Genomic DNA, 26,323 nt, shown 5'->3' on the forward strand with positions numbered 1-26,323 from the left:
ACAACGGCCTGTTTCACTTACATGGACAGCTCCTTTGAACGCATGATGTAGGCTCACAGCAATAGATTCCAAATGCAAATACCACACTTAGAATCAACTCCAGACCTCTTACCTGCTTAACCGATGAAGAAATAATGAAGGAGTAGCCCACACTTGGCCATGAAACAGCTTTTGATTCAATTGTGTAATTACTTTTGGTCCCTTGAAAAAAGGGGGATGGCTACTCTTAAGACCTGTAATTCCTAAACCCTTCCTCCAATTTTGATGTACATACCCTCAAATTAAACCTGAGCGTGTGCACTTTCAGCCCATATCCATTATATAACTATAGCTTGAATATAATGTGTATATGTATGTGACTTGCGAGCCAAAAATAATAAAGTGCTTCAATGGATCGCCAACATTAGACACACAACTTCAACTGTGTAAATTAATTATTATACCTATAAATGTAGCGCTCCTTATTACCACAATACTATATATATATATATATATATATATATATATATATATATATATATATATAAATAAAACACTTTCTGTGATACCACACACCATAATATCATAATTATAAATAAAAACATTTTCATAAAGTGGCAGTAATATAAAATCAAGATTAATATTTGTGAAAAAAAAATTAATATAGTGAAAAAAATTAGAATTTTACATAATAGTCATATCAATCAATAGATAGTCCAATATTAGTGATAAGGTGATCATAAATCATCAATTTGTGACTTTCAGTGAATCCTCCAACCAATAAAGATGTACACTCACCTCCTTCTATGCCTAAAACTAGGCTATACACGCTTGTGGTTCACCAAACCTGGAACCTGCCAGAATAATTGCAGTATGGAATGGATGTAAGGTCCTTCCTTATGGATTAATACGGCTATCCCCTTATGAGCTGTATATCCCCGCATAGGTGAGCACAGACAAACACACGTGAAAGGGATCAGGAACAGCACTGGAGCAAGGAGGAGCCACACTTAGAAGATTTTGTGTACTGACACATGAGACATTTAATTATTGAAAGGAGCGTATTTGCATTATACAAGATTTATCCGGCCTTGCATTCCTTTTGCACCTTCCATTTGGATGGGATTACCAGGAACGAATAAAGAGGAGTAACAGCAAGTGATGTATAACAGCTGAAGGAGGGATTAATCCCTGCTGGGATATACAGCTCATAAGGGGATAGCCGTATTAATCCATAAGGACCTTACATCCATTCCATACTGCAATTATTCTGGCAGGTTCCAGGTTTGGTGAACCACAAGCGTGTATAGCCTAGTTTTAGGCATAGAAGGAGGTGAGCTTACATCTTTATTGGTTGGAGGATTCACGGAAAGTCACAAATTGATGATTTATGATCACCTTATCACTAAGATTGGACTATCTATTGATTGATGGGACTATTATGTAAAATTAAATTTTTTTTCACTATATTAATCTTGATTTTATAGCTTAAATATGTTTTGGTAAATACCTGAAAAAATCTAAAATTGTGCTAGTATGGTCTTATGGCTGTAGTGACTAATCTTAAAACTAGTCACTACAGCAAGAAGACCATACTAGTGAGCACTCAGGAAGTAGGAAGTGATTGAAGAAAGATGGGATACTAAAGATACACAGCCCAGTGCTATGGTAGAAATCAGTTAATGCCATCATATGACCAGTGCACCAGAGTTATCATATCAGTTTGGCCTGGCAAGGTGAAATTAGCAACATGCAGTGGGTACATTCAAATGTTTTACAGTAGAAATTTACATTGGTATTAAATTTAACACTTTATTCTGCAAAACAGAGTGCAAAGCATGGATTATACTGCTGTGTGCCTGCCTTTTCTGCAATAACTATTTCAAATAATTACCTGTTCTTCATTTTCCTGTGCGGCTGCCATTTTGGCAGCTTTCTTCATTTCCTTCGCTTTCTTTCCTTTGAGTTTTGGTGCTCTGCAATACACAGAAAATAGACCTGAGCTCTGCAATACACAGAAAACAGACCTGAGCTCATTCTATGGCCGAATTGTAGGAGTACTCATTGGGGCAACTTACGGTTTTCCTTCGCTCGTTGATTCAGGAGCCTCCACGGTTTCTGTATCTTGGATTAGGTTGTCTTGAGGCTCTGCGTCATTGTTCGGGACAGTGTTCAAGATAGTGTCATCCCCTTTAGGTTGTATGGTTTCATTTTTTGGACTGTTTTCTTCATCATTTTTTATCAGCATGCCATCTTCTGACACCTGTGTCAAAAAAAGAAACAATCCATTGAGAGCAGACTGTTCAACACGAGTAGATTGGTATCCAATCTTCTCATCTTACAGATAATACCTTCTCTTTGGTCACATTGGAATATAGTTAAGTAACTTTAACCACCTCCCGCCTGCCATATAGTCCAATTATGGGCGCAAGGTGGTTCTCTCGTTCTGGGAGGACGTCATATGACGTCCTCCCATTCTCACCACGCATGCGCGGCTCAGGGAGCGCGCAGCGCGGTGATTGGCGATGCGCTGTGTCCCTCGGACACAGCGGATCACTGATCTACGGAAAGGTCACGGTCATGTGATCAGCTGTGTCCAATCACAGCTGATCACATGTAAACAGGGAAATGCCGGTTATCGGCATTTCTCTCCTTACGAACTGTCTGCTGACAGCTCGAGAGGAGAGCCGATAATCGGCATTCCGCGGAGGGGACATGTACACTGATCATCAGGGCACTGATGATCAGTGTGCCCTGATGATCAGTGTGGCCCCAGAAGTGCCACCTGTCAGTGTCCATCAGTACCAGCTGTCAGTGCTGAACAGTGCCATGTGCCAGTGCCCATCAGTGCCACATCAATGCCACATATCAGTGCCCATCTGAGCTGCCTTTCAGTGTCACCCGTCAGTGCTGCCAATCAGTGCCACCTAGCAGTGCCAGTCAGTGCCGCCCAACAGTGCCAGTCAGTGCCGCCTAACAGTGCCAGTCAGTGCCGCCTAACAGTGCCATATATCAGTGCTGCTTTTCAGTGCCCATCAGTGATGCCTGTCAATGTCCATCAGTGCCACCTACCAGTGCCTCCTCATCAGTGCCCATCAGTGCCACCTATCAGTGTCCATCAGTGCAGCTTCATTAGCGCACATCACTGAAGGAGAAAAATCACTTATTTACAAAATTTTACAACAAAAACTAAGAAAACTTTTTTTTTTTTTTTAATTTTTTAAATTTTCAGTGGTTTTTGGTTTAAGAAAAAATAAAAAACCCAGAGGTGATTAAATACCACCAAAATAAAGCTCTGTCACAAAAAAATGATTAAAAAAATGGGTACAGTGTTGTATGACCGCGCAATTGTCATTCAAAGTGTGACAGCACTGAGAGCTGGAAATTGGCCTGGGCAGGAAGGGGGTATAAGTGCCCGGTAAACAAGCGGTTAAACTAAAGTGTATATAAACCCAAAAACAAAATTGTAATATATTACAGCTTACTGATCCTTAATTTCTTTTGTCAGGCTTTCTTTCCTTTATTTTTAAATTGGTGATTCTGACAGGAAAATACTTCCCATCATAGGATGACAATACTCAGCGCATTGTATCTATGGAGAAAGAGCCTTGTCCAGCTTGGATAGGAAATGTGTCCATAGAGGGAAGATGTTCTGTAGTTCGCACATAAGAACTGGGCAGGGCTGATAACACTCCAGAGTAGACAGGAGTAAAACAGATTTTTTTTTCTGCAATCATTGAACAGACATAACAAATGTTTTCAGAGGTATGTTTAACCACTTCTCTAATGTATGTATATAAACGTCTTCACCAGAAGTGGTTAATGCCAGGATCATGGTTTCATAGTGCTATGAAGGTCACCCCCCTCCCACCACAGCTCTTGGTGGTTCCCAAGCTCTCTAGTACCTCCAGGGAGCCCAGGATCACAGTAAGTGGTCAGGACAGCTGCCCACAGAGGAGATGGAGGAACATCCGTTCTCCCATCTCCGGACAAATGATCCCAGGAGCAGCAATAATTTTGTCACTTCCAGCTTCAGAGCGGTCATTCCCTGGCTGTACCATCTAACCAAGCACGATCAATGCTTGGTTAGTTACTTTGAAGGGCATGGGAGACATCAGGGGTCTATTAAACCCTTAATGTCTCAATAAAGAGTACCTGATACCTGTCCAAAGCTATCACAAGGAGGTCTGTAGTGGATTGTGATAGACAGTCCACGTTCTATTAGATGATCAGTAAAATGACAATTTTATAGTCTTGCTACTTTCTGTTTCTTGCTCTTTAAAATTCCTTACTCTCTTAAGTAAACAATCAGATATAGGTTGACAGAACAATGATGATAATTAAGATGGCGCCTTCATCCGGAGTCTCACCCTAGGTGACTCATTAGGAGAAAAGTATCTTTTAATGTAAACAACCCCCATAAAAAGGGAATGAGTCTTTTTGGGGACAATGATTGGAAGATATCAACACGGATGGAAGAACACGCAGAAACCCAGTGGACTTTTCACCCAATCAATGTATATGCTTTGCCTGCATCATAAGCCCTATAAATGATACTGTTAGTTCCTCAATAAAACAGAATTTTAGGAAGTTGGCAAACTGCAACAGTGCCACTGTCTTACTTCCACGTGCACGTATTCGCCCCCTTGCAACAGCAATAAAGTTAAAAAAAAATGTAAAATTTCCCCAAGTAGGCAAGCGGGCAACAAACCAGAAGGAAGCAAATTAAAGAAATTAATTTATAGGGGGTACGCACGGTTTAATATTAAGTTCCCAACATGGACATTATATATAAAAGAGTTTACGAAGCTTGTTGTTAGTATAATAGATAGAAATGCGTGCTATAATAAAATGTTATTGTTCAATGATAAAGTAAACCAATTTTAAAATGGTTAAAAATGGTTTTGCACAGAGCAGCCCTGATTCTCCTCTTCTTGGGTCGCCCACCAGCACTTCTGGCTCCACCACGCCCCTCGCGTGTCGAATGCCCCCATAGCAAACTGCTTACTATGTCCACAAGACACACAGAGCATGGCTTTGCCCCACCCACCGACCAGAGATCTCCAAGATAAAGTTTTTCCTACATTGTCTGCTGTTTTATTATTTATTTTGTAATCAATTATATGTGTGTTCCATTTGATGGGAAAATTACATATGGCACTTAAACACTCACCTTAGAGCCTTTCTGTTTTTTCTTTTTTTGTTTCTTGCTTGATCTGAAGAAAGGATACAAAAACATCTCAATTGCAAACAGGCACCACTTGAGGAAAAACATTGGTGAGAAGAATACGTGGGCTGCCATTGCAGATCCATTTATAAAAAGGAGTTTTAGTTGTGTAAACCACACTTATTACACAAGCAAATATTGTCAGCGGCTCAGAAGCCACTACTACTGATGATTGATTGGCATGACCGCCAAAGCAACAGGAGTATTCAAAGGGTCATCAATGGTCATCTATGTACTTCTCTTGTAACACTGACAGCTTTCCTTTAAAATTAATCTGTGGTTTGGGTTTGCAACAAAAAAGCAAGCAGCCTTACCAACATAAACTCCATCCAGCCAATAGATGCAAAGAATGGAAGCCCTGTGCAAGATCTAGTTACACCTCTAGTGACAATGCTGAGCCAAGCACCAGTACTGTAACATAGTAAGGCTTTGTTTAATCTTGCGGTTTGGAGGGCGGCAAAAATGTGCGGTTGAGACGTATTCTGACTGCCCGACAACTGCCCTCGATGCTTCATGCCTGCGGCAAGGTTGACCCAACAAGTAGTGCTCAGTAGGAGGCAAGCCGGCTGAATGCTACACATTCAAGTCAATAGGGAAGCACATTTATCTGACAAAATGGAGTTCAAACAGGCAGTGAGGAAGCATCCCATCGCTTCCTCACCACCTGTCAGTAGCCTCTAGAACGCAATTTGAGCCCCATCGGGCTTCAGAGGCAATGGAGATTTAGACGTATGTCTAAATCTACCCTAAGAATAAAGGAAGTGAGTCACATGGTCCTTCATAACTGGAAATGCCCGATATATTCTTTAGGGTGCTTTTCCTGATAGTCAACAGTGGACCATGCCTGTCCTAACAGCATCTCTTAGCAATTTATCTTCCTAGTTCAGCTTTGTGGTGCACCTTTCTACCTCCAGCCTTCTGATCCGATAGTGACTTGGCTTATTTCTCACCAAACAGAGATAATGATGCTGAAGCAGAAAGCAATAGTAGTAAACCACAATACATGTATTTAAAATGTATTCTACTGTCGTTCTGGAGTTCACTTGAAGAGTGTGCCAGTTTAACTTTTCGACCAGGCTGCACCTCTACAGATTCAGTGCAGTGAGGGAGTGTTGTCACCTGAGGACAGGAAATGTGTTACTGGCAGGATCACAGGAGGAAAAAAGCCTGAAAAAGAGAAAACTAATGCAGCCATCACATCTAAGTATTGGTCATGGCCTGTGTGACCAGGGGTGTAACAAGGTGTCCATTACGTGAATATTATGTGGCTATAGGTGTCCCATTCTTCCAACTCAGAAGGCCTGGAGGTTTTAGAAAAAAAAACTAAAACTGTCAACTCTGTCTTTAATCCAAGTAGGCTAGACAGTTTAGTTAGCTTTTTTTGTGGACGGGCTGGCTGGGGAACACCTTTGTTCCGTTTTATATATTGCCGCGCCCATATACACCTTTCTCCTTTTGCCAGTTTCAAACTAATCAAAGTGCCTGCTATTATTGCTTTTTGGACTGGGTGTCAATGGATGTCTTCACCTGCGTAAAGGCGATGTCCAGGCTTCCCTTGTGTTCCTGTATCTTCATGGATTGTGGAGCTCTCTCTCCAGGTGAGCCTGCTCTCCGGTTTATGCATTCTTAAATGTGTCCCATATTTGGGAACTCCAATAGTTTTGAGTTAGGGAACACACTCTATAGTGATGCCTTGGTGCACCAGTATGTCCTCAACATATATTTGCAAATGTATAGAATAAAAAGCTCTGTTTTTAACCTGGGTAGTTTGGGGTTGCTGGGTAAACAAGTTGTTTAATTTTTCTGGCTAGCTTGAAAGTGTGCTTGTAAGCCCCTTTGTATTGAGCTGCTATTGCTGGCAAAAAATGCTGGTTGCCTGGCTTATCTATTCACAGTACTTTATGAACCACTGAGTTGGAACAAGCATGCTGCTTACTAACATACTTGTTAGAGACATAGAAAGTATTAATGTTTTTGGATCAACATAATAGCCAGCCAACTAGCATTTTCAAAAGGAGAATTCAACAATTGCAGCCTATGTATGCTCCTAGTGCAGGTTTCCTTTAACACTAGGCATGAATGACGCACTTAATTTACATCATGGCTTACTTTGGTTTTAACGTCTCCTCGGGTTCCTGGTCTTCAGACAGCACCTCCCCTCCTCCATCCAGGACACTGCTGTCTTCCCCGACAGAAGCACTGTACTCCTCCTCTTCAGCCTCCAATTGCTGCCGCAGGAGAGCAACCATCTCCCGATGCTTCTTAGACTTCTCATGATTCTTCATTCTGAATTACAACAGGAAGATCAAACTAGAAACTTTGCAGAACATAGCACACTTATAAATAAATCGGCTCCGTAGACCACAGCACACAATATAGTTACGGTGGGAATACAGATCACATTACAGGTAACAGTAAGGTGGAAGGCAACTAATAGAAAAATGAGACAGGGCATATGTATGGTGTGAATGGGCACACAGAGAACAATTGTTTTTTATGTACCCTTGTGCCTGCGTCAACCAATGAAGGTCAACCCAACTCCACAGAGGTAAAATTTGCTACATTGTTTACATGTTAAAGTAGAGAAACCGCCATACAATCAAGTTCCAGCAGGGGGTGGAGTGTCCCTGTTACTGCTGACAGAATTAAGTCTTTATATGCCAGGGGATCAGATTCACTACTTTTGTATGTAAAAAGGTATGGGAGGAGTGATGGGACCCAGAGGTTGCCAGCATCTGTGGCTGGAGGGAGGGAGAGAGGCAAAAAAACCAATAAAAAAAAAACCACATGAGAGTAAATGTTACACGTTGCTGGGGAATAGATGCTATTTTTCAGAGTGATGTTATTTCACTTTTAATGCTGCATTTTTTTTTTATTTGGTAAAATGTCACCCTAAAGATTTTAGTTTTGAATAGTCTGTGTCTCTGCTGGGGCGATTTCCCTTCATTTTCTGTTCTTTTGACTCCACAGAAAGAGGGAGTTATTCCAACAAAAGTTTCCTTACTCTATCCAAAAAAATGGAAACAAAAAACTTTGGGTTGGAATTTCTCTTTAACAATGTAACAAAAGTGTTAAACCACAAGGTTTCCTTGCACTTTGTATGATTTGTTTGTGCCAGCTTGGACCAATTCTGCATACCAGAACAAACTGGTTGGTGCTTAGGCTGTAATATACTGTAGTAGGCTATGCTATGTACAATACACAGCACTGTTTTCCGGCAACAGTACAAAACATTTTCCTTTAGGGTCCGTTCACACCAGAATATGGTGCGGGAAACCTGTGTTCCATGTGCGATTCCCACACTGCATTCGAAATGCAATGCCCTTGCAATCTGCAGCGGATGTCAATATAATGCTAACACCCCAACTGCAGTGCGTTTGCCTGCACCAGAATGCATGTTACAGATGTACCATGTGATCAGGTTTCAGTTGTTTTTTTTTTTAAAGCAGTGTATGCACTACTTTTGGTGCAGTACAGTGCGATTTCAAATAAATGGGCTAAAAATGCACTGCACTCAAATCACACAGGAAGACAAACACATTACTGAGCGATTTGTGATGTGAACCGCCCCTTGAAGTGGAATTTTAGATAAAAAATACTTTGTCTCTTCTGCAGTAAGATTACTTACTTGCCTGTCAGCCCCTGTGTAGTGAGCTGCGCATGTAGAACTCACTGTACAAATTTGGCATTGCCAAATCTGACTAAACCCTTGTGCATGCACGGGAGTGACGTCACCCTCACCCGGCCAATGACAGCAGCTGACGATCGAGACCTGGAAGCCGGCTGCCCAAAGATGCCAGTGGCCGGGAGCATTAGGACGCTGCCCTGCTGGAGCAGAGGTGAGTATAGCTCTACTTTAATACTGGACATAAAGAGAGTCAATCTTCATGCATCTCTGCCGTGAAGAGACATCTTGCCTTTTTTCAGTGAATACAAGGCTTCCTTTGATTAGCCAAGGTGAAGAGGTATGCAGGTGACGTCAGGATCATATTTGTTTGTTCCTTGGACAGCTTTATGAATGAGGCCCATTGCATTTTGAGGGATTCAGCATACATGCTGAGGATAATACTTAGACTCACGCTTTATCAGTCTTGAAGGCTTTGTCACAAGCAGGACAGTATAGGTCACTGTACAATTCCTCCTCCTCATCGCCTTCATCGCTGGCTTTGCCTAATGATTCAGAAAACACAATTTACTGAGACACTGAGGTTTAGATCATATATGTGAATCTAATTCAAGTACAGATAGCCACACACACTACAAATCAGATTGTAGACTGGTTATATAATGTAATAAGAGGACAAACCTTAACAGTCCTTTCAACTTTTATCCAATCACACAGGTCCTTAAGCTCAGCACAAATTACAATCTGATTGTACAATCTCCTTTACATCTAACAACTTTGTAATGGAAGGGATTGCCTAAACTGACTGGATAAATTAGGTAGGTCCCCATATATAGTTTTGGCAAATATAAAGTCAGATTGTATGGTGATCCTATATTACATAGTTGTTGGTAGATCAAAGGAAAGTGCACAATTAGAGATTAACTACTTGCCAACCGCAGATAGCCGAATGACGGCTACACTGCGGCCGGCCAGTTCTGGGAAAGTGTCATATGACGTCCTCCCAGAACGCGCTCTCCTGTGCGCACCCGGGGGCGCGCACCCGGCTATCTCCGTGTCCTACGGACACAGCTGATCACATGATGTGGTAAAAGGCCGATCACAGCGGCCTTTTACCACATGATTAGCCGTGTCCAATGACACGCTGATCACCGGGAAATGCAATTGCCGGTCCTCGGCTGCACTTTCCTCACGCTGTCAGAGCGTGAGGAAAGTACGGCCGAGAACCAGCTGCATCCCCAAGCAAGAAATACAGTCATGGCCGAAATTGTTGGCACCCTTGATATTTCTCCAGGAAATCATGTATTTCTCACGAAACGTATTGCATTAACACATGTTTTGCTATACACATGTTTATTCCCTTTGTGTGTATTGGGACAAAACAAAAAAAGGGAGGAAAGAAAGCAAATTCGACATAATGTCACACAAACCTCCAAAAATGGGCTGGACAAAAGTATTGGCACCCTTTCACAACTGCGGATAAATAAGAATGTTACAAGCATGTGATGCTCCTGTAAACTCACCTGGGGCAAGTAACAGGTGTGGGCAATATAGAAATCACACCTGAAAGCAGATAAAAAGGAGAGACGTTCACTTAACCTTTGCATTGTGTGTCTGTCTGTGCCACACTAAGCATGGACAACAGAAAGAGGAGACGAGAACTGTCTGAGGACCTGAGAACCAAAATTGTGGCAAAATATCAACAATCTCAAGGTTACAAGTCCATCTCCAGAGAACTAGATTTGCCTTTGTCCACAGTGCGCAACATTATCAAGAAGTTTGCAACCCATGGCACTGTAGCTAATCTCCCTGGTCGTGGACGGATGAGGAAAATTGATGAAAGATTGCAACGCAGAATAGTCCGGATGGTGGATAAGCAGCCCCAAACATGTTCCAAAGACATTCAAGCTGTCCTGCAGGCTCAGGGAGCATCAGTGTCAGCGCGAACTATCCGTCGACATTTAAATGAAATGAAACGCTATGGCAGGAGACCCAGGAGGACCCCACTGCTGACACAGAGACATAAAAAAGCAAGACTACAGTTTGCCAAAATGTACTTGAGTAAGCCAAAAGCCTTCTGGGAAAACGTCTTGTGGACAGATGAGACCAAGATAGAGCTTTTCGGTAAAGCACATCATTCTACTGTTTACCGAAAACGGAATGAGGCCTACAAAGAACAAAACACAGTACCTACGGTAAAATATGGTGGAGGTTCAATGATGTTTTGGGGTTGTTTTGCTGCCTCTGGCACTGGGTGCCTTGACTGTGTGCAAGGCATCATGAAATCTGAGGATTACCAAAGGATTTTGGGTCGCACTGTAGGGCCCAGTGTCAGAAAGCTGGGTTTGCGTCCAAGATCCTGGGTCTTCCAGCAGGACAATGACCCCAAACATACGTCAAAAAGCACTCAGAAATGGATGGCAAAGAAGCGCTGGAGAGTTCTGAAGTGGCCAGCAATGAGCCCAGATCTAAATCCCATTGAACACCTGTGGAGAGATCTTAAAATTGCTGTTGGGAAAAGGTGTCCTTCCAATAAGAGAGACCTGGAGCTGTTTGCAAAGGAAGAGTGGTCCAAAATTCCGGGTGAGAGGTGTCAGAAGCTTATTGATGGTTATAGGAAGCGACTGATTTCAGTTATGTTTTCCAAAGGGTGTGCAACCAAATATTAAGTTAAGGGTGCCAATACTTTTGTCCAGCCCATTTTTGGGGTTTTGTGTGACATTATGTCATATTTGCTTTTCTGCCTCTGTTTTATATTTGTTCCAATACATACAAAGGGAATAAACATGTGTATAGCAAAACATGTGTTAATGCAATACCTTTTTTGTGTGAAATACTTGATTTTCAGGAAAAATATCAAGGGTGCCAACAATTTCGGCCATGACTGTAAATGAAGGGAGGGACAGAGGCGAATGATGAAGATGCTAGAATAAAGCTGCGTATGTGCAGTGGACATCTAGTGTGCAGCCTCTATTTACTTCAAAGTGTATTTATAGACACACAGTTTTGGGTAGAATAGAGAATGGCTTAAACCTCTTCCAGTTATATTTTTTCAGTCTGCGCACATTGGCAACATTTCCCTTCACTTCCTGTCCCAAAGATGCAACAGGAAGTTAGTTAAAATCTCCCAAAAAAGAGGGACATTCCCCCCTTAGACAACTGTATCGGGAACAGATATTCCCATTACCTTTTGTTCTAGGGACAAAGCTAACATTTTTTTATTTCGCTTCACTTTCTTTCTAACAATGAGTACCATTACGATTAGAGTAGTGAACATCCCCAATGGGGATGAAGACAGCAATAAAAACATGACAGACGGTCCAACTGAATCCTCAACTCAAAGAAACAGATTTTGTCTTGAGATGCACTAATTTGTGAAGCCAAATCGGACACATGCAAAATAGAAGAGACACAGCAATTTTTGACTACTCTTACTGTAATGAAGCCTTTTTAAACCGGATTGTAAGATATTTCTGCATGCACAACAGATGTCCCCTTGTCCTTTGTACAGTACTTGGGACAAAATATTAATCTGGTAAATACTTTATACAGACCATGGAGATATTTAAGTATATAAATAGCGCTGTCTATGACCTATGACATGACCTTTTTTACCCAAACTGAACCAATCCAGATATTAAAAAAGCCTCTGTGGTAAGCGAGGTCTGCCCTCCCTTTCAGTTATCACATGTTGCTCACTAACCATTCTGCTGTTCATCTACTTCCTCTTCATAATCCTCCATCCCATCTCCAAACTCCTGGTCATACTGAGCTTCCATCTGCTGCAGCTCTTTCTCCAGCTCAGACATGGCCATCCAGCTCTGCTCCTTGTACTGCTCTGCCAGCCTGTGGAAAATTAAAATAAAAAAACTTAATACCCTGCAAAACTCTAAAAAAAGAAAAGAAAAAGAAAAACACAGGATGTTTTGTGAGAGGGTGGAGAAGTCAGGATGCATCCAGATGGCTGCAGATTGCAAACGTTATTCGAAGCTTTTGCCTTTGTGTCAGTTTAAAAAAAGGCCATATTACCATATACACTCAATGGCCACTTTATTAGGTACACATTGCTAGTATCGGGTTGAACTACCCTTTGCCTTCAGAACTGCCTTAATTCTTCATGGCATAGATTCAACAATGTATAAAGTGTTGGAAACATTCCTCAGAGATTCTGGTCCATATTGACATGATAGGGTCACGCAGTTGCAGCAGATTTATCGGATGCGCATCTATGATGCAAATCTCCTGTTCCACCACATCCCAAAGTTGCTCTATTAGATTGAAATCTGGTAACTGTGGAGGCCATTGGAGTACAGAGAACGTATTGTCATGCTCAATAAACCAATGAGATGATTTGATCTTTGTGACATTGTGTATTATCCTACTGGAAGTAGCCATCAGAAGGGTGCACTGTAGTCATGAAGGGATGGACATGGTCAGTAACAATACTCAGGTTGACTGTGGTGTTTAAACGATGCTCGATTGGTACTAAGGGGCCCAAAGTGTGGCAAGAAAATCTCCCCAACACCATTACACCACCACCACCAGCCTAAACCGTTAATACAAGACAGGATGGATCCATGCTTTCATATTGTTTATGCCAAATTCTGACCATACCATCCGAATGTTGCAGCTAAAATGGAGACTCACCAGACCAGGCAATGTTTTTCCAATCTTCCATTGCCCAATGTTGGTGAACCTGTGCGAATTGTAGCCTCCGTTTCCTGTTCTTAACCGACAGCAGTGGCACCCGGTGTAGTCTTCTGCTGCTGTGGCCCATCTGCGTCAAAGTTCAACGTGTTGTACATTCAGAGATGGCATTCTGCATACCTTGGTTGTAACCAGTGGTTATTTGAGTTGCTGCCATGCGATTGGCTGATTAGCAATTTGTGTTACTATGCAATTGAACAGGTGAACCTAATAAAGAGGCCAGTGAGTGTACATTTTGGAATTTTAACCACCTCCCGCCATATAGTACAATGACAGGCGCAAGGTGGTTCTCTCGTTCTGGGAGGACATCATAAGATGTCGCACAGCGCAGCGATCGGCGGTGTGCTGTGTCCCTCGGACACAGCGGATCACCGATCCACGGAAAGAGCCGAAGAGGTCGGCTCGGTGATGTGATCAGCTGTGTCCAATCACAGCTGATCACATGTAAACAGGTAAATGCCGGTTATCGGCATTTCTCTCCTCTCGAGCTGTCACGCTGACAGCTCGAGAGGAGAGCGGGTAATCGGCATTCCGTGGACGGGATATGTACACTGATCATCAGTGTGCCCTGATGATCAGTGTAGCCCCAGCAGTGCCACCTGTCAGTGTCCATCAGTGCCAGCTGTCAGAGCTCATCAGTGCCACCTGCCATTGCCCATCAGTGCCACATCAATGCCACATATCAGTGCCTATCAGTGCACATCAATGCCACATATCAGTGCCCACCTGAGCTGCCTTTCAGTGTCACCCATCAGTGCCGCCTAACAGTGCCGCCTAACAGTGCCAGTCAGTGCCGCCTAACAGTGCCAGTCAGTGCCGCCTAACAGTGCCAGTCAGTGCCGCCTAACAGTGCCAGTCAGTGCCGCCTAACAGTGCCAGTCAGTGCTGCCTAACAGTGCCAGTCAGTGCTGCCTAACAGTGCCAGTCAGTGCTGCCTAACAGTGCCAGTCAGTGCTGCCTAACAGTGCCAGTCAGTGCTGCCTAACAGTGCCAGTCAGTGCCGCCTAACAGTGCCAGTCAGTGCCGCCTAACAGTGCCTCCTCATTAATGCCCATCAGTGCAGCCTATCAGTGCCCATCACTGCAGCCTCATTAGCGCACATCAGTGAAAGAGAAATATAACTTATTTACTAAATTTTATAAAAAAAAACTAAGAAAAAACGTTTTGGTTTTTTTTCAAAATTTTCAGTAGTTTTTGGTTTAAGAAAAAATAAAAACCCCAGAGGTGATTAAATGCTACCAAAAGAAAGCTCTATTGGTCACAAAAAAATTATAAAAGTACAGTGTTGCAGGACCGCGCAATAAGTGTCCTGTAGGCAAGCTGTTAATTTGGTAGCAGATTGCTTTTATGCAGTTAGTGAAGACCTAAAACACAATCATCCATGTCTCCTGAGTACAAGTATACCACATAAACATGAATATAAAGTAATGCAGCAAAACGGTGAACCCAAACGTTAAAGTTGGCCTTTTACGATAGGTGATGTGTCGAACCTAAAGTCCAAATCTGGGTATTTTTATTTTTAACAGCCCCCCCGCCCCAGGAGAGCTATTGTGGCACTAAACTGCCTTAATTATGACCAGTGTTCTTCAAACCAGAGGACTGAGGTCATCTTGTGAGAGCAAGGTGTCATGGACCCAGTGTTGGAGAAGGCATCACCACTGCATTCATGAATGTCATAAAAGTGGAAGAACTCCTTATCAGTATACTCGAGACAACACTGAAGTCAAAGCACTGGCAAAACAGCCAAAGAAATAGCATTCCCAAAAGGAAAGTTCAGTGGTGACCATCTCTATTATTCTATGATGAAATCACTCATCCCTTTTTAAAGCACTTCTTCACCCTAGAAACAAAAAATTAAAAGTCAGTAACTACAAATACTATAACTGCTGACTTTTAATAATAGAACACTTATTTGTCCAGGAGTCCAGCACAGTCCTCACCCGAATCGGCTGTGTCTATCTTCAGCCCTAGGGGCTGCCATGTGTACTTTGGGAAGCTGGATATGAAGCCACAAGCAGTCACATCTGGCTTCCCGGCATTGCGCTTTGTGAATGGACCGCTTGTCCAACCCCTACAAAAAAAAATAAAGTGCCAAAACTAAAAGGGAGAGGGGGGGGGGGGCAGACAAGCGAAACGTCCCCTTTTGAGTGAGTTTCCGCTTTAAGGAGTATTCTGTTTCCCTAATTGACATTTGTGCCAAATATGTGTGAAATGCATTTGTCTGCATAAATTATAACACTGGAAGGCTCGTTCACACCAGCCAACCTGCATTTTGTTTTAAACGCATATTCTATTATGAAAGGGCGTGAATCAAATTAAAATGGGACCCGCCCCCCCGCCATGACGTGATCCATCCTATTTTAAACTTTACTCACTTGGCATTCTGTATCTTCTGCTGTCTTCGCAGTTCCTCTACCTTTTTGGCTTTCTCTGCATTCTGCTCCTCCACCAGCTTCCGATGGGCCTGGACTCTCTTGTCCCTTTTTCTGACAAACGCCACTAGCTCACGGACCAGCTCGTTCCTCTCTTTCCGGGCCTTGTCCCGAGTTTTCTTGTTTTCCTTCTCCATGGCCCGTTTCTCCCAGCGATTGGACGCCTGCCGGGTGTCATACTCCTCTTTCCAGGCAAAGTTCTTTACAGTGCAGAAGCTCTGCCAGTAAGCATAAAAGGGGTGCACTACCTGCAGGAAAAAAGTGATAATGAATAAAAATAAATAATCTTGTTTCTAAACAAAATCTCCATTGCTACAGCTGAACATGTAGCCAATGTGCAGTTTCTTTAATATAGCCAGGCACAACAAACAAATTTAACATTTCACCTTTTTCCTTGTTCCAGTTATTTCCCAGATCCTCTGAAATGCCTAGTGTTTTACCAATTTAAAAATTCCTGATGACTTTGTTATACATACACACACAGTGCAGCTCAGTGACCTGACCTGAATCCGTCTCTCTCTCACACCTGCGTCTATCTGCCTCATATTGGCACTATGGGGGAAATTTACTAAAACTGGTGCACACAGAATCTGATGCAGCTGTGCATGGTAGACATTCAGCTTCCAGGTTTTATTGCCAACGCTTAAGTGAAGAAGCTGAAGTTCGAAGCTGATTTGTTTCTAAGCACAGCTGCACCGGTTTTAGTAAATCTCTCCCTATACTGTATGCCCATTAAATTAGGCTATAAGGAAGTATTTGCCATTTTGCACAGCAGAGTAGGGACTGGCATAACTTTGACGCAGTTGGCCAACTTAAAAATATATTGCAATACGCAACATGTGAACAAAGAATTCCTGATTTTATGCAAAAGTTTGTTAGAAATATGTAAGAATGCATAGTGGTGTGCAAAGGGTTCATTTGACATTTTCAACATTAAAGTGATACTAAGGTTCATTTTCTTTTTTTTTTTTTTTTGTAAGATAACAAACATGTCTATACTTACCTGCTCTGTGCAGTGGTTTTGCACAGAGCAGCCTGGATCCTCTTGTTCTCGGTTTCCCCTGTTGGGTGCCCCCATAGCAAGCAGCTTGTGTTCATTCACACACAGAGCCGAGGCTTGGCCCCACCCCCCCTCTCTCTCTCCTCATTGGCTGATTGGCTGTGATAGCAGCAGGAGCCATTGGCTCCCGCTTGCTGTCTTAGCCAATAAGGAGGCACAGACACGGGACAGCTGAGGCTTTCAATGGGGTTCAGGTAAGTATTGAGGGGGCTGGGGGCACTGCTGCACACAGGTTTTTTTTACCCTCATGCATAGAATACATGAAGGTAAAAAACCTTGAGCCTTTACATTTGCTTTAACAAGTGGTCACCCCCCAGATGTGCTACATATATAGGAAGGGTAAATTTGAGCACAGATCACAACCTTAGAAAAGCGAACGAGGAATAATAGAAACACTGTACCATGTCATAGTCACTCTGGGAGTCTCCAAACGGTGGGTATTCCTCTTCTTCATCCTGATTGATCTTACTTTCCATTTCCTCCTTCACAATCATCTCAAAGATTCGTCGATATACAGCATAGAAGCCCTGGGAGGAGAAGGCAGTACATCGTTATCCACTGGATGGCTGTCATATGACATAATGGCAAAAACAACTGCTGCATCTTCCTTCATAATTATAACTGCGTGACTACAGAAGGCTGCAAAACAAGAATGTTCCGGCTCTACAGACAGAATCTGAGTTTCAGTTATTTTTCATAAGCTGATCAAATTTTAGTTACCAATGGCAAATGTGAAATAAAAAGAATACATCAAATATAAATGGGAAGCCTCAGAAGGGCGTAATAATAACAATATTTACAAATAACAACAAATAATAACAGCAAGAACAGGGATAATAAATTATTATTCAACAACGCTATTATTATATCATCTTTATTAGTTTATTGGTATTATCATCATCATAGAAAAATCTGTTTATAAAAAGCCTAGCTTCATATGAAACTACTTGTTTTTAAAGGAATAAATTATAATGCACATAATGCTTGGATCTACAGTGATTGATGACTGTTGCCTGAGAATCTCTTTCCTGCTTCCTGTACTTGCAGGCAAACTTGGACTCTTTGGGAGATATTCGCATCAGCCTTAGCCGATAACGTCATTGCACATATGTAGGGGTGTTCTACATTTATGTGTGTGACCTAAATGCAGAGCATCCTCCCGTGATTATTATATTATACAGTATTTATATAGTGCCAAAAGGTTTGCTCAGCGCTGTACATTATAGTGGGGGACAGTACATGAGACAATACAGTAACAATACAATACACGAGGGGTTTGAGGGCCCTGCTCTTTCGAGCTTACAATCTAGGAGGGAGGGGTAAGTGGTACAGGAGGAAGTGGCTGTGGGGGATGGAGTGGTAGGAGGAGTGGAGGAGATCGGCTGTTAGGTGAGGGTGGGGTAGGCTTCCCTGAAGAGATGGGTTTTCATGGGTTAAAATTTGTGTTAAAACAGGCCTGACACTGAAGCTTCAATTAGGCAATAAACAAATTGTTAGGCCAACAATATTACTAGGGCCTTCCAGTCAGGTAGGCATATCTCAGTAAACGCATTGAATCCCCATCCACTTTAAAGTGATCATGTGCATGACTCCCATGCACATGATCGGGAGTGATGTCATCTCAGCTTGGTCATTCAAACAGCCAAAACACACAAACCCTGAAGGAAGACTGGGTGAAGATGGGAGCACCAGGGCAGTGTTGGAGAATTCCATTGTAAAGGTAAGTCTACCAAATGTTCCAGTATTGGGTTTATACAGCACTGACAGCAGCCACAGCAATTAGTAAAGGAAATAGTTTGTTTGGGTCAGCTTGGCCAAAATGAACTATTTAAAATGAAAAGAAAGATGGAGTTAGGCTTTAACTGTAAAGCTAAACCTAATACTATGCCCAAGAAAGTCTCTAAATAGGAAACAAAGAAAAGTGGCAGCGCTAGTGACCACTGGAGGAACTTAGCCCAAAGTTAAAGGCTAAGTCTAAAAGCTGGACAGATACACCAGGAGTCTGCTATGTCTCCCAATGTAGAAGGGCTGGTATGCATGAGAGAATGACTTTCAAAATGCAAACTGAAAGAGAAAAAAAAAACAAATAAAGACTACAAATAAGATTTGACAAAGGCTGTCAATATTTCCTTAGATGAGTTAAAGTGAATGTAAACCTTCAAATAGAAAAAACAAAAACCCCTACTAATAGCTTACCCTCCTTCACATACACTTTAAACACGTATGGAATCAGCAACAAGCTTCTGTACTTGCAGCTCTGCCTCACCCCCTCCTCTTAGGTTTTGCTATTATTTAGTGATGGGCCAATAGTAAAGCACAAAAGGCAGGAGCAGGCTACCCCAAACCATCAAACACTGAAGTTGGTCACTTTCCTCAACAGAGAGACCTGGGTCCCTTGATGCTCTACAGCGGTGGCAAAGCTGGAGGTGCCCACTACCAGCAGTAAGCACATCGATGATCCCCAGGTTTGCCTGGAGGTATCATTTATGTCAGAGTGCACCAAGGAAAAGCTATTTACCTTCTCATCATCACCATATCCAGAGTAGCAGGTCACAGTGAAATACTGAACTAGGTCTAGACTGTCGTCTTGATATTCTCCATCTGCACCTCCCTTTAATAGGGCGTCTCTGTGGTTATCATACCTAGAAAACAAGTACAACATAATAAAAGGAATCCACTAAATATTCCTAAATCCTAATAAAGGAAAATACATTCCACAGCTTACTGGGCAAAATGGCGCTGGAAGGTAGTTATTAATCTGCTACAAACAGACTCCCAGCTGATGAAGTTAGAAACTGAAAACCACCAAAGTGCTGAAAGCAGACACCACTCTTATATCCCGTACAATATGAAGAATAGAGCTGTGTATAACAAGTCAAGCCTATCAGAAACCTTCTAAAAGCAGTACCATGCTCTAGATTAGGTAGTGCATCTTTGTCCCACAATGAGTAAGCATACAGGTGTAAAAAAAAACAGGTGTGTAGAGATGCATACAGTGTATAGTTTGGTATACATCTGTATGCAGCAGTGTAGAAGTCTATGGGCCCATTCATACAACTGCACTGTGTGCAGCAGCATTAAAAAAAAATAAAAAATGAAACAAAGGGGTTGGAATTTCTGCATAATCCACATGTGTAAACATGTAATGCTTGTGCTAACATTTACATCTGTACAAGGACCCTACTGGCCACCGCTGGTTTCACAATATGGTTGCTTACAGGTCAGTTCTGAAGGAGCCATTCATGTAGTGGTGGTGGTGGTGGCGCATGCACAGAATTAACAGTTTTCAGTCATTCTGAACTGGTGAAGTCATTCTGTGCATGCACCACCACTGCCTCAAACACTCATTTAGGCACTGATCACACTTGAGCGTTTTTTGAGCTACAAAAACACTCCACAAGCAAAAACATTCTGTTTTCAATAGCCCTTGTTCACATCTGAGCGTTCTGCCTCTTGCAGCAAAACACCTGTCACTCAAATAAAAGTACAAGAGCTACACTTCAAACAGAATTGAGTGTTTTTGTCCCCCATAGACCATAATGGAAACGCCTGAGAGTTTTTTTTTCTAGCGTTTTGTTGCATAGTTTCAGCTCAAACAGTAGCTCTCCACCCCTTTTTTCAATTCTGCTTAAAAAAAAAAAAAAAAAAAAAAACAGAAGAAAACCCTCAAAAACGCAACACTTAGGTGTGAATATAGCCTTGTAGGAGTCAGCATGTAAACACCAATAATGTGTAATCAGCAATGCCGAAGGTGGTCACACATGGCTAATATTAAACTATAATTCCTAAGCAGCACACATGGGGGGAATTTATGGAAACGAGAGTGCACAATCTGGTGCAGCTTTGCATAGAAACCAATAAGCTTTTAGATTTTTGTCGACAATTAAACAAGCTGAAGTTAGAAGCTGATTGGTTTCTATGCAGAGCAGCACCAGATTTTGCACTCTCCAGTTATAGTAAATCAACCTCAGTGTCTAATCAGTGGGGGTTGCAAATTGTTGATATCTATATGTTGACCCCGAGTAGAATAACACTGCAAAAGGAAAGCAGGATCTTTTTGGTTACTTTTAGGGCCACACTTGTCCACGTTGCAACACCCATGCATTTTTGCTTGACAAAACTGAATTCAAAACAGAACTAAACCCTCATATCTTTTTCAGCCAAGGAAGATGCCATCTTAACCTTTGATCTGCAGCTGCCATGGTGCTCATGTGATCAGTTATGACACCAGCCATCAGTCTGGTTGAGAGTACTGGTGCACTAAAATGAAAATTCTGGTGCTGAAACTGATACCAAAAATTTAAAAAAATTAAAATGTCTGTGTATGTGGGGATGGGGAGGCTCAAATGTTTTTTTTGGTAATTTTTTTTTTCAACTTTAATGTATATTTTTATTACTTATAATTTTATTGCCATCACATATGAGTGACAGGTCCTCTTTGCAGGGGCGAGGGAGTGAAGGCACTGTGTGCAAGGAGGGGGCAGGAGAGAAGCAGTGTATATAGCGAAGGAGCAGTATATACACTCAGGCTCCCTCACTGGCTGCCCCTATTTGTCACTGCCAGTTTTTTAATCTAATTACCGGCTTTTTTTCCCTTCAACTAATTTGACCCGTTATATTCCCAGCATGCTGAGAATTTACCTTTTTTAAAACCATTAAATTGATGGATTTTGTTCTGCTTAGAGTAGAAATCCCATTTTTCCTATGTGGCTGATGCACATCCATGTGCTGAAGTTTTGTGTAAAAGGAAAACTATTGTGGCCAAACACACGTATGGGAGTGCGTTACCACACACAAGGAGCAGTGTGAATCCAGCCGTATAAATGACATGCACTTATGGTCACTCACCATGCTCTCTCCTGGGGGTCGCCAAGGACATCATAAGCTGCCTGGATCAATTTAAACTGCTCTGCAGCCTCCTCCGCACTATCCAAGTTCTTATCTGTAGCAGAAAAGCATAAAAATCATGGAAAGCTCCTGAGGGATCTTATAGGTGTAGATACAGACGTTGCAGATACTGCATTGTGCATACAAGGGCTAAGAAGTGCCATTCCATGGTGTTTGGGTGAAAGTTTCCATGTTAGGGAATGTATCTATTGCAGTACATAGAATGTTGCTTATGAGATAGATAGATAGATAGATAGATAGATAGATAGATAGATAGATAGATAGATAAATTATATATATGCATACACACACCACACACAGTGCCTTGAAAAAGTATTCATACCCCTTGAAAGTTTCCACATTTTATCATGTTACATCCACAAGCATTAATGTACTTTCTTGGGATTTTATGTGATAGACCAACACAAAGTGGCACATAATTGTGAAGTGGAAGGAAAATGATAAATGGCTTTCAAAATGTTTTAGAAACAAATATTTGAAAAGTGTGGCGTGCATTTGTATTCAGCCCCCCTTACTCTGATACCCCTAACTAAAATCTAGTGGAACCAATTGTCTTCAGAAGTCACCTAATTAGTAAATAGAGTCCACCTGGGTGTAATTTATTCTCAGTATAAGTACAGCTGTTTTGTGAAGCCCTCAGAGGTTTGTTAGAGAACATTAGTGAACAAACGGCATCATGAAGGCCAAGGAACACACAAGACAGGTCAGGGAAAAAGTTGTGGAGAAGTTTAAAGCAGGGCTAGGATATTAAAAATCTTCCAAAAATGGAAAGAGTATGGCACAACTGTAAACCTACCAAGACATGGCCGTCCACCTAAACTGACAGGCCGGGCAAGGGGAGTATTAATCAGAGAAGCAGCCAAGAGGCCCATGGTAACTCTGGAGGAGATGCAGAGATCCACAGCTCAGGTGTGAGAATCTGTCCACAGGACAACTATTAGTCGTGCACTCCACAAATCTGGCCTTTATGGAAGAGTGGCAAGAAGAAAGTCATTGTTGAAAGAAAGTCATAAGAAGTCAAGTTTGCAGTTTGTGAGGAGCCATGTGAGGGACACAGCAAACATGTGGAAGAAGGTTCTCTGTTCAAATGAGACCAAAATTTAACTTTTTGGCCTAAAAGCAAAACGCTATGTGTGGCGGAAAACTAACACTGCACATCACCCTGAACACACCATCCCCACCGTGAAACATGGTGGTGGCAGCATCATGTTGTGGGGATGCTTTTCTTCAGCAGGGACAGGAAAGCTGGTCAGAGTTGATGGGAAGATGGATGGAGACAAATACAGGGCAATCTTAGAAGAAAACCTGTTAGAATCAGCAAAAGACTTGAGACGGGCGGAGGTTCACCTTCCAGCCAGACAATGACCTGAAACATCCAGCCAGAGCTACAATGGGATGGTTTAGATCAAAGCATATTTATGCTTAGAATGGCCCAGTCAAGGTGGTTCTACAAAGTATTGACTTAGGGGGGATGAATACAAATGCATGCTATTATAAACACACACACAAAGGGATGTGCAATTTATATTGCCTGATGCCCGGGACATGTAGTTCCCGGCGCAGGGCAGGTAGTTTTTTTTTTTTATTTTTGGCCTTTAGCCCTGCTGTGGACAAGCAGCGCGCTCACCTGTCAGGTGGAAGCATTCGGGCATCAGCACTGCCGCCTGTTTGCTTCCACATAGCCCACAGTGCCAGCCGCAGCTCCCCTGCCCGCTATATGTCCCGGGCTCCACTTGCCCATCTGCATGCCCGGGACTGATTCAGTGGGTGCCGGCGGTATGTCGGGATGTGGGTATAAAGGATGGAAGAGAGCGGACATGTCAGCTCCCCTTCTTGTCCTGACCTGGAAGTGATGTCATTTCCGGGTCCCCATTGACAGATTCAATGAATTACAACAGATTGTAATGTGGTGTGATGGGCACTGAATTACATTTAGTGGAGCACAGGGGAGACATGCATGGTCTGCATGTATAAAAAAAAAAAAAAAAGAGAGCCTGTCACCAAAAAATCATCACATGCAATACTAAAAAATATATATATATATTAATGCAAGTTACACCAAAGAATATAACCTCCCCCCCTCAATTTTTCAAGGCCCCCCCCCCCCACCCGCACATATGTATGTACACACGCACAAACGTAAAAGCATGCGCTTGGGCACCTACACATGAAAGCGATGAATGCGATACACGTTACATATCGCCACACACGCCAGAATGAGAGTAATAATTCTAGCACCAGACCTCCTCCGTTACATTAAACTGATGACCTATAAGGGCTTTAAAAGTGTCACATAGAGAAAATAGAGGCTACTAAATCTGTTGTTTCACGAGCGCACGCAAAATTAAGGTTTGACATGTTGGTTATCTGTTTACTCAATGCAACCTCATCTTTTATATTTTACAAAAAAAAATTGGATAATGTATTGCTTTTTGTGCCCTAAAATTAACTTAGTGTATTTTTTACGGAAATTTTACATTTTCTAGACCTTTGTGATAATATCGTGTAATATAAAAAATTGGAACTACCGCTATTTTATTCTCTAGGGTCTCTGCTTTCAGAAAATATATCATGTTTGGGAGTTTTGTGCAATCTTCAGGCCTTAAATGATTTTTTAAATGTGTGCAAAAAAAAAAAAACAAAACACAAAAACTCCCCTTTCCTGACGAGCAGCCAATCGGTGCTTATTACACTGCAAGGTCTCAGTGCTGGAGACAGGCAGGGAGAGGAGGAGGAGATAAAATGGTGCAATGTTAAAAATATTAAACTATTAAGTTGCCATAAAGCCCCTTTTGATTTTAAAAGCCCCAGACATTCCTTAACCACTTGCCTACAGGAAACTTATACCCCCTTCCTGCCCAGGCCAATTTCCAGCTTTCAGCGCTGTCACACTTTGAATGACAATTGCGCGGTCATGCCACACTGTACAGATATGACATTTTTAGCATTTTTTTGAGACAGATAGAGCTTTCTTTTGGTAGTATTTAATCACCTCCGGAATTTTTATTGATTCTTAAACCAAAAACCACTGAAAATTTTGAAAAAAAAATGTTTTTTCTTCATTTTTGTTATACAATTTCGTAAATAAGTGATTTTTCTCCTTCACTGATGTGCGCTAATGAGGCTGCAGTGATGGGCACTGATAGGCTGCACTGATGGACACTGATAGGTGGCACTGATGGGCACTGATGAGGAGGCACTGATGGGCATTGACAGGCATCACTGATGGGCACTGAAAGGCAGCACTGATACATGACACTGATATATGGCACTGATAGGCGGCACTGACTGGCACTGATGGGTGACATTGAAAGGCAGCTCAGATGGGCATGATATGTGGCATTGATGTGCACTGGCACGTGGCACTTCTGGGGCCACACCGATCATCAGTGCCCTGATGATCAGTGTACATGTCCCCTCCACGGAAAGCCGATTACCGGCTCTCCTCTCGAGCTGTCAGCGTGACAGCTCGAGAGGAGAGAAATGCAGATAACCGGCATTTCCGTGTTTACATGTGATCAGCTGTGATTGGACACAGCTGATCACATGACCGAGCCAACATCTTCGTCTCTTTCCGTCCCTCAGACACAGCGGACCGGCGATCACTGCGCTGAGAATGGTAGGACGTCATATGACATCCTATCAGAACGAGGGAACCACCTTGCGCCCGTCATTGTATCATAGGGCTGGCGGAAGGTGGTTAAAGCCCCTCCGATTTAAATATGGTTGTCTTCTTTTTCAGCATGGGCCCTGGCAAATTCTAGGCGGGTTTGTGACATTTCTCTTCCATGTGATGCCATTGCTGACAGCATGTAAAGGGAGGGGTTTTCTTTGTTAGGCAACGGCCTTTTATAATCAACTGTTTGCTGGACACCTGTTTAATGAATAATTAGACTCACCTGTAGTTGAAATTCTTGTTAATTAGGATTTTGTTAACTAATGCAGGCCATAGACGGTTCGTTTATCAGCCAAACTTTTATCCGAAAGAAAAATCGGCTGATATACGCACCGTTAGTGGGGCAATGTCAGCCGATTTTCGCAGTTCCTCCTCATTTTTTTTATCGGTCATGCTGGAAAATTTATGAAAAACGGATGATTTTCGTAATCATTGGTGGCAACAGAACGACCGATTTTTTCTTTTTTCGGACGATAAACGAACCGTCTATGGCCTGCATAAACTTTAGCTTTGCTCTTAAGACTTTGATTGGGGTGTATTCATTTTTGCAACATGGTTTTGAATGAATTTGTTAGGAAAAATACTTTTTTGTGTGTGCAAATCAACAAACTTTGTTTGCAATCAATGGCCCACATTTGAGAGTATTTTATAGTATAGTGTCCCATAGAAACTGTTCATTCTGAATGGAAAGTAAAGCTTTTCTGACAAA

The 26,323-nt window shown here is 42.2% G+C and overlaps 1 protein-coding gene across 1 annotated transcript in view; it reads right to left on the reverse strand.

The window, feature by feature from the left end:
• The window catches only part of DNAJC21 (DnaJ heat shock protein family (Hsp40) member C21), a 37,291-nt gene that overhangs the window by 5,848 nt on the left and 5,120 nt on the right, over positions 1-26,323 (reverse strand). The window contains exons 2-11 of the mRNA XM_089689436.1: positions 21,879-21,972; positions 19,549-19,672; positions 17,432-17,557; positions 15,914-16,218; positions 12,535-12,677; positions 9,286-9,376; positions 7,316-7,492; positions 5,153-5,195; positions 2,058-2,242; positions 1,874-1,955 (exon numbers count right to left, since the gene is read on the reverse strand). Of these exons, the coding sequence (XP_089545562.1) occupies positions 1,874-1,955; positions 2,058-2,242; positions 5,153-5,195; positions 7,316-7,492; positions 9,286-9,376; positions 12,535-12,677; positions 15,914-16,218; positions 17,432-17,557; positions 19,549-19,672; positions 21,879-21,972 (1,370 nt within the window). The remainder of the gene's footprint in view (positions 1-1,873; positions 1,956-2,057; positions 2,243-5,152; positions 5,196-7,315; positions 7,493-9,285; positions 9,377-12,534; positions 12,678-15,913; positions 16,219-17,431; positions 17,558-19,548; positions 19,673-21,878; positions 21,973-26,323) is intronic.

The sequence above is a fragment of the Staurois parvus genome, unplaced genomic scaffold, assembly GCF_062004578.1.
Source record: "Staurois parvus isolate SC_StPar_1 unplaced genomic scaffold, SC_StPar_1.0 ptg000475l, whole genome shotgun sequence".
Lineage (NCBI taxonomy): Eukaryota > Metazoa > Chordata > Amphibia > Anura > Ranidae > Staurois > Staurois parvus.